At 37.8% G+C, this 17,758-nt stretch overlaps 1 protein-coding gene across 5 annotated transcripts in view; it reads right to left on the bottom strand.

Moving 5' to 3' along the window:
- Positions 1 to 1,257: 1,257 nt before the first annotated feature.
- The window catches only part of RAPGEF6 (Rap guanine nucleotide exchange factor 6), a 200,796-nt gene continuing 184,295 nt past the window's right edge, over positions 1,258 to 17,758 (bottom strand). For 2 of the 5 annotated variants that reach the window (XM_008061751.1, XM_008061749.1), the window contains 4 exons: positions 11,036 to 11,264; positions 8,124 to 8,626; positions 5,667 to 5,981; positions 1,258 to 4,556 (listed from right to left, as the gene is read on the bottom strand). In XM_008061751.1, the coding sequence (XP_008059942.1) occupies positions 4,531 to 4,556; positions 5,667 to 5,981; positions 8,124 to 8,626; positions 11,036 to 11,264 (1,073 nt within the window). In that variant the 3' untranslated portion in view covers positions 1,258 to 4,530. The remainder of the gene's footprint in view (positions 4,557 to 5,666; positions 5,982 to 8,123; positions 8,627 to 11,035; positions 11,265 to 17,758) is intronic. The other 3 variants (XM_008061753.1, XM_008061752.1, XM_008061750.2) reach the window with 2 other exon arrangements.

A 17,758-nucleotide genomic window follows, 5' to 3' on the forward strand; every position in this document is an offset into this window, starting at 1 on the left:
GTGTATGTGCTGGGAGGTGATGAACTGAGAGATTTTACAAAGGAGTGCTAAATCAGAATTTCCTTCTTCTTTTGCCAGGGTTCTGGGATCTAATCCCATAAAAGAAATACATATTTACATATACTGTCCAAAGGAGTGGGCAGGAAGTCATGCTGTGGTAGACCCAGCTAGCTGCCTGTTTGATTCTTTCTTTTTTTTATTTTTATTAATCAATATATATATATATATATTTTTGAGTTGGAGTCTCACTCTCGCTCAGACTGGAGTGCAGTGGCCGCTCCTGGCCACCGCAGCCTCGACCTGCTGGGCTCTGGTGATCCTTCTGCCTCAGCCTTCCGAGTAGCCGGAATTACAGGCGCACGCTACCACGCCCGGCTGATTTTTTGATTTATTGTAGAGATGAGGTCTCGCCACCCAGGCGGGTCTCGAACCCGCGGGCTCAGGCAATCCACTCACCTCAGCCTCCCAAAGGCGTGGGATTACAGGCTGGCTCACTGAGCCACTGAGCCCGGCTTAATCAATATTTTTTATTATGGTTTTGTGGGGTACAGTTAAGGGTTAGGTGTACAATTATGTTTCATTCAGGCACCCTGTTGATAAGAGGTGTTTTCCCAGCCCCAGACAGATATTTGCTACTGTTAATCCCATCCTCCCCTGATTCTTTCTTCATGGAAAAATCCTAATTGTGTTAGGGATATCAATCATTCAGATAAAACAGATCATTTTCACGGTTCTCTTGCAGTTACTGATCATGCAACACAGTTCTGACTAATGGCATGTTAAGTAGAAATATGCAAGTGGAGTTTCTGGAAAAGCTACTGTGTCTCATTTACACCTTTTCCCCTAAGCCTTTCCTTCTTCCTTCCTGAAATACTGAGATGATGCTTGAGATGTAAATGTTAGCTACCTCAACCCCCACCCATGCCTTAACAGCATTGTGGAGTTACTGTATCAGTCCTGAACAGTTTGCCTATAGAGTTTTCTGTTATAAGAAAAAAAGAAAAGTAAAAAGCCCCAGTGGGGTTTAAGACACTGTTATTTGGTTTGCAACCCAACACAATTTGTTTAAATCTAAGCAATAGCTAGGTGTTTCAGATTCTACATGTTTAACAATAATTGGAAAACTACAATTTTTCTGGATACTTAAAAAGAAAATCAGGCCTTCACACTAACAGGAGTCCCAGACTGGGACTCCAAAGCGACCAGGTTGTAATTAATCCATCTGCTCCATACCTTCACAATAAAGTGCAGAAAAGGTTAATGTAGATTCTTTATTGATTCCACCAACGTATTAGTAGATATGATAATAATAAATGGTTCTTTTACATTCTCTTAACCAAAAATATAACAAATATTTACATTCAGTAAAAATACAAAAAGCATACAGAGGCACTGTCTTTCTAAAAGACATAAGTTTAAGAGGTATCAAAAAATAGGAGACAAACATTGCTTGTTATAGAATACCTTACAATCAATGAATTGTGCAGTATAATTGCTATTTGATTATTATAACTGTGCAGTTTTGTTTCTGTCTTTTGCTGATAAGCTTACACGTTTCAATTTTAAAAGATAAGTACAACTGCATTTCTGTGTATCAAAAATAAGGAAGCCTTAAAAATGCACAACAAAAGCTAAAGATGAACTGGGTTCAAGTTTAAATTTCAAAGTGTACTGTGACACTTTTCTAAAGATGTATCCCTTTATTCTAGCCTTTAGCGTAATGATAAAGGAATACATATACTTTAACATTGCAGTTTTTTGAAACTTAAAATTATATCAGAATTAACAATCACTGTTTTAAGGAAACTTTCTCTCCCCTTTTTTTGTAGAGAAAAGAACACATATAATAAATTAGGTTTGTTCTTGGAAAGCCCTGTGACTACCCTCACATTTTCAGTCTGGGAAAGATTCTCATGGAGGTGATAGAGATGATGATGTGACTTATCACCCTTGTGAAAATTCACCAAAGGCGTTTTCTAAAGATCACATTGCAAATTATCATCTGGAGTAAGTGAGAATCTATTAATGATAATAAACTTGTAGGAAAGCATGCATTGGATTTACTAACTATCCAAATGTTTCATTATGAAGAGATTTTGTTAAAACTTACTATTTGGCAAAAGTTTGCACTGTGGGTTTACTGCTTCAACAGTCTTGTCAGATTTCAAGTTGTGGTGAGAAGAAAGAACACAAGTCTCTTCATTAAAATGATACATTAATAAAATAAAAACCAAAACAAATGGGAATTTGGAATTGGAGCAAATACAGGTTAAAGCTTCTCTTGTTCTGTAAGATGACAAACTAAGAGAAGATAGGAATGTACCTTAAATTAAAATATAAAAATCAAAACCTCATTTTTTTAAGGGATACATACATACATACATATCAAACTACAAAGCAATTGGCTTTACTTCCTGATCAATGTGATCAGCTGATCCAAGTACTCACAGTCAAAGCTAGATTAAAAGAAACAAAAAAAGGCAGCTACATGGTGCAAGTCCAAAACCATAGGCCTTAACTCTCTGTTCAAATTATTATTTATACCATTAAGAAGGCTGACAGGTAAGGCTTCCATTGGGTTTCAAAGACCTGCTAAATAAAGACACTGTGCAAATGGCATATTTTTCTGGAATAAAGGATACAAAATGGTGAGATACTCAAACTTGATAAAGAGATGGGTACAGCAAAAATATCTTTCATTTTGTTTTGCTGTGGACATAAAAATGGTATTATATAATTCGATGAAGAAAAAAATTTATAATCAGAGGACTACTGTTCAAAGGCGAAATCACTACAGTGTGACTTTCAAACCAGAATTTCAGGTTACTTTCTATTTCAAGGAACCAAGAGAGCTATGCTTCACCAAGTTTCATTTAACAGACCTGGGTTTAATTTCTAAGAGTTACATTTTAGATTAATGTTTTTCAGACATGCAATTTTTCCTAAAATGAAGAGATTATCATTTTGATGTGAAAGATGAACTACCATTTATCAACTGAGACTGATTTATGATCTTAAAATGAAGAGAACAAGTAGAGGGAAGAGACAGCCAGGGAAAGAGAACAAACTCCTACAAAGGAAGTCACAAACCAATGAAATCTTACATGGACACATGTGGACAGTTATTCAGAAGTAAACCCATTTTGGCCCCAAGTTGATCTGGGAGTGCACATTAATGGCTTTGGCTTTTTTTTTCTTTTGGTAATCACAGATGTTTATTAACATCTCATTTGCCTTTACACTTAAAAAAAATTAAACTTACTATACAGAAAACATATTTAATTTGTAAAATGTGAAAAATATACCTCATCCAGTGAACACCGAAATTTTAATTACTTAAGAGTGTCATGTCCATGAGATCAGAAAGGTATGCTCTCTCAAGGGCTAAATTGAAAACCAAGAGACAACCATTTCTATAATTCTAGCTCCTCTTTCTCCCACAAAATTTTACTGCAGGCAATTGAGAGTTGCAGGGTTTATCAAATCAGACACAGCCTGGTGCTATGAGATGTGGGGTGGTTTGTTGCAGAACACTGCATAAACTCAAATTCATCTTCATGATTGCAACACCTATGATTATACTTCCTTTTAAAAAAGTACTCCATACTTGAACTGTAAGAAATCTTATTTTGGGTTTCTATAGAACTCTTTAGAACCCTCTTTTCTACTTAGTGGCTCTATACTTTTAGTTACAATTAGATGCAGCATAACTTTCACTTCAGAAAAAATGTGTATATATGTCATTTAACATCAAAATTTCATTCTTTGGAAATTAGGGCTCCCACCCTCCCCAAACTACCCCCTCCTCCCCTAGATAACAAGAAACCTTGTCGCAGCTTCATCTGGCCTTCCACACCGTGACCGGTCGGCTCCTAACACCTCAACTTCAAAGGGCTTTCTATTTCTCTCAAACTGAGACCCACGTTGCACTGGTGCTACAGATCAAGCAATATCTCTGTATAAATCAAGCATATCATCTCTCTAACGATGACTTCTGCTTGATCAGACCAGAGATAGTTTTATGACTTCAAACAAAAACATTAGTAACAAGGGCTCCCAAATACAAACAAAACCACAATAATTCAAATAATAAATTACTTTTCAAATACACGAGAATATCCTTGATATTGGCAGACATTTGTAATTTGTCCTTTAGCCCAAGCTATGTCTTGGAAATAATAATTCCACTATCTTTAAAATAACTTGTTAAAGGAAAAGCTATAGTGATACACATGGGGATGACTCTGAGTATAAACTTTTTCTGTAACTATGGTTTCAAGGCAAATCTGGTGTGCAAAGTGGAGACTGTTATCCAGGTACAGCATCCACACAGCTGAGGAAATGATTCATCTGTAGAAATTAAATAAAAGGAAGCATGAATTAGGTCTATCATTGCTCAGAGTACAGGTAAGGAGACCTCTGGGTTAGTAGCAGCAGTGAGCTGTTTGCTGGCAATGGCTTGCAGAATCCTGAGGTGCTTCTCATCACTCCTCCATGGCTTTCAGTAATCTTCAAATGAGTCACCCAAGGTTAGACTGCTGAAACTTGTTCATTTTCTGAAAAAATAAAAAAATATGATTAATTTGTAGATCAGTTTTTAAAAAGAAATATAACATTCTAGTTAACTGTTTAGAAAATTAGTCAATTGCAAAGAAATCCTCTCAAAACATCACATCGAGTCCCATATTTTATTGAAATGATATTTATGATTTCTGATCACAGTGAAGTTTGACAATACAGTAAAATTTCATAATTTTTAAAAATTTAATTTAACTTTAAAGATGTGGGGTGCAAGGCAGGATTGTGTACATAAGTGGTTTAGGTACAGGTGAAGTTTTGGGCCTCCCACTGGACCTCCTTCACCAAAAACGTCATAGTTCTAAATCACTTTATTATTCTTGTTTAGGAGGACAAAACTTCATTTATTTTCAGTAAAGCAAACCATCTTTCAAACTATTGGCACAGCTACAAAGTCCATCAAGAGTTTTGCTAATAGGAGGAACTATACAAATGGCATTTCAGATAATTTGGCATTTGAAATGTGATTTCAAGTTTCCATGCATGAATGTAAAACACAACTCCCTTAATGTCAAGTGCTTCCTCTCAAAATTATCCTATTAGACTGAACTGCTATTTTATGAAAAATAAGAATACATTAGGAGAAGCATACTGGGCACACAGGAAATAGCAGCTGGCCATTTTCATTTAAAAAACACACTGTCATACTTAGGCATTTCTTATTTTATTTTATTTTTTGAGTTGGAGTCTCACTCTGTCACCCAGACTGGAGTGCAGTGGCCGCTCCCGGCCACCGCAGCCTCGACCTGCTGGGCTCCGGCGATCCTTCCGCCTCAGCCTTCCGAGTAGCTGGAATTACAGGCATGCGCTACCAAGCCCGGCTGATTTTTTGATTTATTGTAGAGATGAGGTCTTGCTGCCCAGGCGGGTCTCGAACCCGCGGGCTCAGGCAATCCCCTCACCTCAGCCTCCCAAAGGCACGGGATTACAGGCTGAGCCACCAAGCCCGGCTTTTTTCTTATTTTTTAACAAGAGATTTTTAAGGCATTTAAAGAACCATTACTAATTACCATAAAATACGAGTGTAAAGACCATTTCATGTGTTCAGCAATTTATTTAAGAGCCATTAAGGTAGTGTGTCAACATACCATCTGCTTCACTATCTGCATCAGTCACATCTGCTAGCTTAGGATGGGATGGCTGCAAATTATGCCTCTGAGGCTGAGTTAGAATCTTCGATGGAACACAGGTCACAGGGTTGCTACTGAGAGAAGCTGGTGGTAGTCTAGAGAGGTTTTTATGCATCATCTTTGACCTCTGCACTGCCACGCTATAATCTGGAGGTTTTAGGTGCGGGTGGGGTCCTTCCTTTAGGTCCGCTAAAGAAATTCCCATATATCCTGGAGGAGTGGGAGGTGGCTCCCTATACCTATCATCCTTCTTGGGTGAGGTGACACAGTACACTGGCATGAAAAATAAGCAATGAAAATGTTAATGAAAAATAAAAACACTGAATCTTATTACAATGACAAAATAGAACTAAAAACAGACAAAAATGATTAAATTTGAATGACAGCAGATTTAAAACATTTTTTAAAAGCTGAACTTAATATTTAAACCTGTTTTTAAAATACATAACTACATTAAATTTTATAAACATTAAGTAGAACGGGAGAGCTGAAGGAGATGACACTGATGACAAGCTTCATTCTGCAGTTCAGTCCTCATATCACAGACACTGTGACAACAATTGAAATGACACTAGTCCTAAAGATGACTGAGTCAGAAACATTTACAAGTTCCCCCTAAACATATATTCCCTGTTAATTGGGAGAGTGTACACAGACATGATGTTAGGGCCATTTAAGGGCTGTTTCACTCCCTCGCTGAGACATGAACCAGTTTTTTGCACTCCTGAGCAGACTAGTATTAGTCCTGGCACATAGGCAACTTTAACTTTCCTGGTATACAGGAACTAATTCCTTCAAGATTCTTACTTCTAACTTCTGCTTTATGATTAAGCTGAGAAGAAAAAAAGCATAATTTTAGGAAATTCGTCTTAAATCTAATTTTCAGTGTACTTTAAAAATAATGCTGACTTTAAATCCTCTTACCTAAAGTTGTAAGCCCTGAGACTAAGGCAAAGCTTCAAAAAGCCTCAGAAATAGGTTAAAAAGGAAGCTCTGTGAAATTAACACCAGTTCACAGGATCTGCAGGGCAAATGGCTCTGAGTATCTTGATCATGCATGTGACTTTTAAAACATAAAACTACCTATTTACAAGCAGAATACATTTAAAATGATCATTAAATAATTCTAACATTAAATCTCCCATTAGAGAATTTGATTTGTTCATATTGAAATTTGTATAATTCTACCAGTAAAATCCGCATGTACTATAAAGGTCAGAAAAGACTTCCACTCCTCCCATATGAGGATAAGCTGGGCAGGGTGATAAAGGTAGGACGGTTGTCAAGAGAAGATGACAAGAATGAAGAATGTAAGTGATTTGCTCAGAGTCACTCAGAAATGAAAGACTTTTAAGAGCTTTTTAACAGTCCCAGACAAGAGAAAGACTTTTATATCCTTGTACACATATGCTTATAGATCCCTAAAGTGGTTACCTAAAAAGCTTTAATATGATTTTAAAAAATCCTTGGAGCTGGGCTCAGTGGCTCAGCCTGTAATCTCAGCGCTTTGGGAAGCTGAGGTCAGTGGATTGCCTGAGCCCGCGGGTTTGAGACCCGCCTGGGCAACTTGGGGAGACCTCATCTCTACAATAAATAAAAAATTAGCCGGGAGTGGCCACTGCACTCCAGTCTGGGTGACAGAGTGAGACTCCAACTCAAAAAAAAAAAATTAAAAAAGAAAAAAAAAAATCCTTGGGGAAAAAAAATGAATGACTTAACAACTCAATCTATAATGAAATTTGACAAGTAACTATAAAATCAGCACACTTCCCTTTCACAATTTTAGTAAATTAAATGTGATATGAATATTCTATAGAATTAAGAGTTAATTAAAACAATGTTGATTCAAAATACAGTCATTCCACATAGGTAGAAAAGCAGGGACTATTATATCCAAGCATTTATACAATTCAGAAATGAAATTTAAAAAAAATACTTGGTGGCTAAATACTAAAAGAATACACTAAGAAAGCTTAGAATGGAATTCACAAACAAGAGTTGGTACACTCATGATGTGTACCAAGAGGGTATACTGAAAAAATGTTTTGAACTTTTAATCACACTTTCTCACATTTTTACTACCTAAAATTAGTAGCAGATTTAATGTTTCTACCACATATACATGACAATCATGGTCTGAACGATTTGTAAGGTGACAGAGAAGAATCTATTACTATTCCAAATTAATGCAATGATATTTCTCAACGAAACTATAAAGATCTTAAACAAAACAAACTTGTCACTTTAATTAAATATTTTCACACTAGACTTTTCATTTAAGGTTTGAAAGGGAATAAAGGTTGTAGTGAGATAACGAATTTTTGCAATAATAAAACCCTGGGCTAAGATATCCCAATGCCATTTTTTTCACCAATCTATAAATGCCAAAAGATATATCAGAAACACACAACTTACCAATCAAGCCCTTTTCTGTACTTGAAGTGATAGTTTTATAAACTGGGTCAGTGGCATCCTTGGGGTACGTGCCCTCAGATGCCTCACCTGGGGTGTTCTCCAATACTCTCCGTTTAACTGTCCCATAGTTTGGTTCATATGTGTCAGACAGAGAACTGGAGGAGGCCCAACTCTGTCTCAACTGATTGGTCTCTAGGTTTCCTTTACACTGACCACAAGTTCTAGAGCAGCCTTTAGGACAGGAATAGGGCTCACAGTCAGTGGGCTCCACTTCAGCAATGGGGTCATCCACATGGGTATGTCTGTAAGAATTCAAGAAATCCCAGCTTTTTGGATTTGGAAGGCTTTGGAAGTTGTCATGGGAGCTGCTTGAACAGGAAGTCCAACTTCCACGACCACTATCAGCTGCTTCTATAATGATATGCTCATGAGAAATCTCTTCATTGCTCATAGAAGACGAGACAGCTAAACCCTTGATTAGAGATGGCTTTGAGAGTGTCCACCTAAAATTGGAGATAATACACAATTAAAAGTCATTTACAAAAAAAACTGTCTTCTTTGTTTCAAGTTATTATTGTCTGTAAGAAACTGCACAACATGCACCACAAGTGCTCAGGTCAGAAGAACCCTGTGAAAAAAAATGACACTATCATTAGATCACCACTAAACTCCTTATTAGTATTAATGTTAATACTCAGTTAGAAACACAACCTAAAATGCTTAGCAAGGTTTCCTCAGAATATTTCTTTTTAAGTATCGTAAGTCCCCTATATACAAACAAGTTGTGAACTTTCAAAGTCCAATCACATAAGTTAGTTCATGTTTCTGGTGAACATTGTAATGTGCATGCATCCTCTACAAGTGGCTGTGCTTTTGTGAACTTTGTTGTACAGTATAGGGTACAGTACCTTTATTTGAAGCCCAGGATGTACAGAAGCAAGTGTAAAAGCAGTGGTATCACAGTTGGTACTGTACAGTTGATTGTGTTAGTTGGGTAACTTGGCTAACTTTGTTGGATTTATGAACAAATTAGAATTACAAACACACTCTTAGAACGGAACTTGTTCTCATATGTAGGGGACTTTGTAATTACTATTATTATTATTGAGATGGGGGTCTCACTATGTTGCCCAGGCTGGAGAGAAGTGGCTGTTCACAGGCATAATCACAGCACAACAACCTCAAACTTATGGGCTCAAGTGGTCTTTCCATTCAGCCTCCTCAGTAGCTGGGACTCTAGGTGCTTGACAATGTGACTAGCAAGAATTTTCTTGAATTGATTTTAAATGAAAATGTAAAGAGGTTTGAAATGAATAAAACATACATTTTCATCATCAGGCAACATAAAATTTCCAACTTGAGGATTCATGTTTTGTTTTTCAATGTGCCTTTGAGGTTAGCCTAGTACAGTGCCAGGTAAATAGCAATCCTCCAAGTAAATCAATCATTTATAATTTAGGTCCCCAAATTAAGGCTCATGGGTCAAATCTAGCCACTAGCCCATTTTATTTATATGGCCTGGAGCAAAGAATGGTTTTAAAATTTTACAATGTTTATTTTTTTAACTTTGAATTTTTGTATTTTAAAACTGTACAATTCAGGGTTAGGTATACAAGTGTTCATTATGCAGGTCAATGTTTAAACAAAAGAAAACTCAAAGGATTTGTGACAGAGACCATATGCAGCCTGCGAAGGTTAAAATATTTACTATCTGGCCCTCACAAAGGAAGCTTGTGAACTCTTCATTTACAGTATAGAGGAGGGGTTAGCAAATAGCCAAAGGTCAAACTGGTCTTTTGTAAATAAAATTTTATTGGGAAACAGCTATGCCCATTTGCTTATGTATTGTCTATGGCTGCTCTGGTTTAACAACTGCAGAACAGTGGGATAAAGACTTTATGTGAAGTCTAAAGTATTTATTATGTAACCTACATAAAAAGGTTTGCTGACCTCTGGTCTAGAAAACCAGTTCAGAAGCCTTTATAAGTAGGATAATACTTTACTATATCTTAAACTTTTCATATTAAAGTAGACCAGATTTAACAATATTTATCAGTTTAGAATTAACTTTCTCAATACTCTCTCAAAGAGTTATTTGCTTTATTCTAAATAGAAATTTAGAGTTAAAAAGTTCTGAAATGTAACCTTTGCTAGGTGATTATTCTTACTTAACAAATTACACTTTCAGAGAGGATTAGGAAGTAGTTCTACTCTAAGCAGGGGGTGGTGGCTCATGTTTGTAAATCCCAGCACTTTGGGAGGCAGAGGCAAGAGGATTGCTTGAACCCAGGGATTTGAGACCAGCCTGGGCAACTTAGCAAGACCTCGCTTCTACATTAAACAAACAAACAAACAAAAAATTAGTCTTGTGTGGCAGTGTGCGCCCGTAGTCCCAGCTACTTGGAAGGCCAAGGCTAGTCAAGGCTGTGGGAAGCCCAGCTAGTCAAGGCTGTGGTGGCCATGAGTGCTGCCACTGCACTTAAGCCTGGGCAACAGAGTGAGACTCCAACTCAAAAAAAAAACAAAAACTGGTCCTACTCTCCCAATCTATCCTGGCACTGAGGGTACTTTCTATTACACAAACTTTTTGATCAATCTCTAAACTTAACAGCTAGAATTTCAAGAACCACCGCCCCATATCCGAAGCAGGTGTACTTTGAGTTTTTACTGTTTGAAAAGATACATAATGCTAGAAAGTTACTTGAATTTAATAATACTTTAAAATGAGCACCAGTACATCTTTCAAAATAGTAATTATTTACATCTTCAGCAAAAATGTGCTTGGCTCTCATATTCTTTTAATACCCTTGCAACTGCCTAACGAGGGAGGGGTCCAAGGTCAAGTTGGGGAATACTACTTGCAGTGGTCAGTTGGCTTGAGTTTTGTGATATGAACACACAAGGATGTTTACCCAGGGCCATGTTGACTGTGGTCTCCTATCCCTGAGGGATAATCAGTCTTTTCCAGCATGCCAGTAGATTCCGGGACTGACAGGACTTGGGAAGAACACCGTTCATCCTGTAGAGCTGCAGACATTGAGTCAACAGAACAATTGCTCACAATGCTGGACCGTGAAGAAATCTCACTATGGCTGGAGTCAGATAAGTTGTCAGATTTAGCTGATGGTATGAGTGTATAACCTGAATGAGAAAGGAACACTGATTAAACTACCAAAAAGGGAACAGGTAGAGGGGCAGTCAAGGAAAGGATGAAAGATGCACAAAAGTAACAAAAGACAAAGAAGCAGTCATCTCAGTTTCCATCCATGTAGATATGATGGTGTCAGTTTTCCCCACATTCCCTACATAGACACTCATCTGCCTACCCACACCACACACATCCAACTCCAAATTTAAGGAAAAGACAGTCAAAATTCAGTACTACTGAAAAAACTAGTTTACAAGTATATCTGCCCCAGGCTCTCTCACAGCTACAAACATGTAATAAAACAAGAAGGCAATAAATACATTACAAACATTAAAAAGTAGATGTCTTAGAATTTCTCAATTTCTTTTAAATCCTATACCCTTTCCTCCTTTTGATTAAAATCAGTATTTCATGATGACTGACCTGAACCCAAAATACCACCTTGAAGTAGGAGTGGGGATGGGATTCAGGACTCAAGGGAAAGAACTGCATTTTTGCTTTTTCAAACTACCATATACTTACCCCAGGTATTCTGCTTATGCCACCTAAGAAGTCTTTCCCAAATTGAGAGTCATTGTTTTAGTATTTTAAAATAAATTATTTTAGATTTGGACTTAATCTTATACCTAGTTTCCTCTTTCTTTACCAACTTTGCAGAATATTAAGCAGCTAAACTGATAGATTCTTATGTTATGAAAGAAACCCAGCATGTACATGTTTTAAGCTGTTCTATAACTTACTGCACAGCAGACACAGAGATTTTCTTTTGTATTCTTTGGAATGAAGGGGTGGAATGGAGTGAGGTGAAGGATCCAAAAACAAATGGGCAGCATGATGGTTAATGTACATAATAGTCTATTTTGATAAATGAAAGAAAATAAACCAAATTTTTGTTTAGAAATGAAAGAAAATGGGGCAACTCCCTTGGGTCCCTTCTCACTGTGGGAGCTTTTCTGTCCTCTCAATAAATCTTGCTTTCTAAAAAAAAAAAAAAATGAAAAACAATGCCCCAGTAATCCCAACATGGGCCAGGTTTCAAAGAAGCAAACGGTATTTTCTTGTTCATAGAAGACAGTGAGGTTCAACAAATATATAACCTGTGGACCAATCCCCAGAAATCTCATTAAGAACTATAGGTTTTGGCCGGGCTCAGTGGCTCAGCCTGTAATCCCAGCACTTTGCGAGACCGAGGCAAGTGGATTGCCTGAGCCCGTGGGTTTGAGACCAGTCCGGGCAACTTGGCAAGACCTCATTTCTACAATAAATAAAAAATTAGCCATGCGTGGTAGTGAGCACCTGTAGTTCCGGGTACTTGGAAGGCTGAGGCGAAAGGATCGCGGGAGCCCAGCAGGCGAGGCTGCGGTGGCCGGGAGCGGCCACTGCATTCCAGCCTGGGCAACCGAGTGAGCCTCCAACTCAAAAAAAAAAAAAAAAAGAACTATAGGCTTTGGGTACGTTACTAGAATCTCAGGGCTTAGCTTCTTCATGCATTAAGATGAAGACAACAACCTAAACTCCAAGGTCTCTCTCTTTTATGGATGCTAGAGTTTATTCACATGTAACTCAAATCACTGAAGGAAAAAATGGTTGCACACTAACCTTATTAAGTAGTTTCCTTATTAAAAAAAAAAAAAAAGACCCAGAAAATGTATGATTTATACTAAGGTTAGTGTCCAGGACAGGGTCAACTAAAACAAGACATTCTCCTGACTTCTATTATACATCTCTGAACTTGATCACTGCTATATGTCAGTGCCTATGAGCTGATTAGTTAATTTCAAGGAGACCAAGAAAATGAATGTGGTAAATAAAGTAAATAAAAAACCTTCTTTCTCAAAAGAAATAATCACTGTTCTATGGAACAGAACTTACTCACTGTTTTAAAAATAACTTCAGTCAGGTGTGGCGGCTTATACCTGTAACGCCAATAACTTTGAGACCGAGGTGAGAGGATTGCTTGAGGCTAGGAATTTAAGAAAAGCCTGGGCAACACAGAGACTATGCCCCCTCTCACCCCTCCACCCCCCGCCAAAAAAAAAAGAAAAAAAAAATCAAGGTAGGTGATATAAACTTGAGTCCCAGATACTCAGGAGGCTGGAGTGAGAGGATTGCTTGAACCCAGGAGTTCAAGGCTATAATTAGCCATGACCCCACCACTGCACTCCAGCCTGGGTGACAGAGCAACACCTTGCCTCAAAAAATAAGCATTTAAAATTAAAAAAAAATCATCCTTATGTCTGTTAAGACTAGTAATTTTCTAATATAATCAAATCTCAGAGCCACCTGGCAAGCTAATTAAAATATATCTTCCTGGTTCACTTTCTGGTAATTCAAATTTATGAGGTCTGGGGTGCATTTTTAACAAATTTCCCAGATGATTTTAAACTTGGTATGTTAGACTAGCTCCTCCTCCCTCAATCAAAGATATGTGAAAAGTACATGATATAAAAAACGTATACGTACAAGATGGTTTCTTGCCTCCTGAACACTTTTTTTCCCTTTAGTGTGTAACATAGTTGAAGTACTAAGATAGCAATAAAATTCTCTGAAGCAGCCAGGCTCGGTGGCTCAGTCTGTAATCCCAGCACTTTGGGAGGCTGAGGTGAGTAGATTGCCGGAGCCTGCGGGTTCGGGACCCACCTGAGCAACTTGGCGAAATCTCATCTCTACAATAAATCAAAAAATCAGCACGCCTGTAATTCCGGCTATTCGGAAGGCTGAGGCGGAAGGATCACCGGAGCCCAGCTCCCGGCCACCGCACTCCAGTCTGGGGGACAGAGTGAGACTCTAACTCAAAAAAAAAAAAAATTCTCTGAAGCAAAAGTTCTGATCAGATTATTATTGGGGGTTTTATGGTGAAAGTGAACACTGGGTTCCTAAAAAGCCCCCTCTACTTATTTCACTCACAGACCCAGCTACTACCATAGGAAATAAAGTCAACTACAGAAAATAAGCATATAAAGTTTACTAACTCAATACATTAGTAACATAACATATGTACAAATAAGGCACTTTAAATCAGTATTATTTTGTTGCTAGAGGATCTGTAATACTAATTATAAAATGCTTATAAGGAACTTCATCAGAGTGTCTTCCTCCTTTTAGACTTGAATCCCATATAGAAGCAGTTTTAGCGTTACTGTTGCCTTGGCTATTTGAATTGAAGATGGCACTCCCTTTCTCATCTTTGATGTTGCTCCCAACATCCTTCACTTTCTCACAGCTTTCTGTAGCTTGATTGTGATCTGTGTCCTCTTTTTTGCAGTTGACTAGTCTCTCCCTTGAAGAGTTCTTTCCCTAAATCTTCTAAACAGGGATGTCATTCTTTTTCTGGCTGTGTTCTCATAACTTGTCCTGTCTCTATTCTCCTCAGTGGCCTTCTCCATCCTGTCTGTTCTTTTGGCTGTGCTCCTGGTAATCTGAAGGATTTTCTTTTGCAAGTAAACCCCACCTATTCCGGGGTAGTTCTGGCCACTGATCTTGGTGCTGGACTCACGGGGAGGGGATGAGGAAGACCCTGAGAGGTGCAGCACGTTGCTGTGATCAGATATGATACTGCCAACTGGAGGGAGAGATGCAAAAACCCTGACATGTCAATTAATTCTTTCCAATCAATCACAATAAGGCTGGTTTATATAACATTTCACTATTAAAACATTCTAACATCTTGATAATACTTGAAAAATTGAAGTGTAATAGCATATCTTTTAACGCATGGAAAAGCTATATAGCACAAATACTTTCAGTCATTGCATGACAGAATGTGAAGAAAGATTACCTTGATCAGAAAAAGCCTGGTGATAAAAAAGTGACAAAAGTAAGCCATGCTGGCAAAGTCATAAAGAAAAATATGATGAGAATATCAGGTAATCAGAATTGTTTCTAAGTAACTAAGTATTTCTAGAATTTTAAGGCAGATTTTACTATGAAAAAGCTTAGTAAAAACCAACTAGGACATACAAATAGTATATACAATAGGTGTATTTATAAAGCACACTTTTTGATCCTGTTGTAGCTCCAAGATGGAGAAGCTGCCTTTCTTAAAACTGGAACAGACAGTGCTTAGTCTCTTGAGAACTTGTTTCTAAAATTTCTTTCTTGTTTAAATTCTTTTCATGAAAAACATGAAGATGAGCTTATTTTTTTAATAATTAGAAAACAAAGAACAAATTCTAAAGTTTCACAAGAACTGGGAACAGAGCCTAGTAATGTACTCTTAACACAGTGATAGTTTTGTTCAATCACAGACTACTGGCAAAAACTTGTCTATGGAAATAGAAATATCACTTTTGGTTGGGGTTTTGACAGTACATATGCAAGAACAATTTGAAACAGTTTTGAAGAGAATTTCTTCAGGCAACTGAAGATTTGAAACAGTACTATAGAGACTCAAAAACCTAAACATGATAGTCATTTGTTGGCTATATAATGAAAGACACAAGGGAGAAAAGATTTCTTTATTCCAGGGCTGAATGTAGATTTTCCGTTGGGAGTGGAACAAATGGGAAAAGTCCTGTTCCCAATATTTCTTCCCACAAGTCACAGTCAGGCATATAACACCAAATCAGATCCAACTAACTTTCTATATAGATAACTGTACATAATGGGTTGGACCTCTGAACAGTCTCCAAAAGGGATGAAACACGTAAAGGTGTTTCTGAAAGAGCATTAAGAGCATATGGACATTTCATTTGGACCATCTGTCTAACTAGAGGCATTGCTGTCATTCCTATTCCTCAAGATTTGATAAGGGCAACTTGGACAGGACCATACGGATAGGGAAAGAGATGAAACTGGTCTGTGTGCCTCAAAATTGTATTAGAGCTACAAAAGGATGAGAAGCCTATGTTTCATAAATGTACCTATTATATATACTGTTTTTATGTCCTGTTTCACCTTTATTTAGCTTTCCAGAGTAAAATATGAATGAAAATTCTAGTCAGTCTCAGTTATTTGATAACTGGATAATGGAGCTAAAGTGCCCTGTGGTGGCAGCAGGGAAAAGGGAAGGGACACTTCAATTTACTAAACACTTCAGGCTTTATAAATATTATTTCATTTAAACCTTACTCAAATCTCCTAAAATAGGTAGTCTTTTCTTTCCCATTTTACAGACGGGAAATATGACCTTATAAATAAATTACTACTATGTTATTAATTATAGTGGGAGACAAAATCAGGATTCAAACTCAGGTCTGACATCACCATACACTACTGCCCCCAAATTGGCAAAAATAAGAAAGTCGCTGCAGAGTGGGATGAAATTTAGAACCTGGGAGCTGAGGTAAGCTCTGAAAGCTTCTCCCTCATAGTACAATTCATAAGCTTGTTTTCCCTCTGACCATGTAACATCCTGTCCCTGTGCTGTGATTATTTAAAGAAACAGGTTGGGTATGGTGGTTCACACCTCCAATCTAAGTGTTTTAGAAGGCAGAGGCAAGAGGATTGCCTGAGTCCAGGGATTTGAGACCAACCTGGAAAATTTACTGAGATCTCATCTCTACAATAAATCAAAAAATTAGCTGGGCATACTGGTGAATGCCTGTAGTTCTGGCTACTTGGAAGACTGAGGCAGAAGGATCACCTTAGCCCAGCAGGCTGAGGCTGTGATGGCCATGAGTATGCCACTGTACTCCAGTCTGGGCAACAGAGTCTCAACTCAAAATAAATAAAAAATGAAAAATAAAAAATAAATGAATAAATAAAGATATAATTCTTTTACATCTGTGAAGATGATGCCAGGACTAAGTAGCCTTTCCCCCCAGGGTACACCACAGGGTGAAGGGGCTAATGTAAGAAATTTAGAATGCTACATATGTAGATAACATGAAGTGGCATCTACATGCACACAGCTGAAGCTAGTCAAGAAAAGAAATACTTCAGTCTGAATTATGAAAACGCATGTAAATGAACAAGAATAATTTCAGTTTTTTCATTTCATGAGAGCTGTGTAAGTATAAACATAAAAATTCATAAGGGTTATTTTAAATCTTGATTAATAAAAAGGAAATACTCTATTACTAAAAAAGAAAAGTATCAAACTAAATATGTTTCTTTTCCTAAATCTTACAGTTGGTTAAAAGCAACTTCTTTTCTTTTTTCCGAGTTGGAGTCTCACCCTGTTGCCCAGGCTGGAGTGCAGTGGTATACTCACGGCCAGTGCAGCCTTGACCTGCTGGGCTATGGCTATTCTTCTGCCTCAGGCTTCCAAGTAGCCAGAACTACAGGCGCGCGCTACCATGCCTGGTTAAATTTTTTAAATTTAGTGTACAGCTGCAGTCTTGCCAAGTTGCCCGGGATCGTCTCAAACCTGTGGGCTCAGGCAACCCATTTGCCTTGGTCTCCCAAAGTGCTGAGACTACAGGCTGAGCCACCAAGCCCAGCCAAAAGCAATTTCTTTTTTTTGAGTTGGAGTCTCACTCTGTCGCCCAGACTGAAGTGCAGTGGCCGCTTCCGGCCACCGCAGCCTCGACCTGCTGGGCTCCGG

Source organism: Carlito syrichta, unplaced genomic scaffold (assembly GCF_000164805.1).
Source record: "Carlito syrichta isolate Samal-C Ts95f unplaced genomic scaffold, Tarsius_syrichta-2.0.1 Scaffold305570, whole genome shotgun sequence".
In the NCBI taxonomy this organism is placed as follows: domain Eukaryota; kingdom Metazoa; phylum Chordata; class Mammalia; order Primates; family Tarsiidae; genus Carlito; species Carlito syrichta.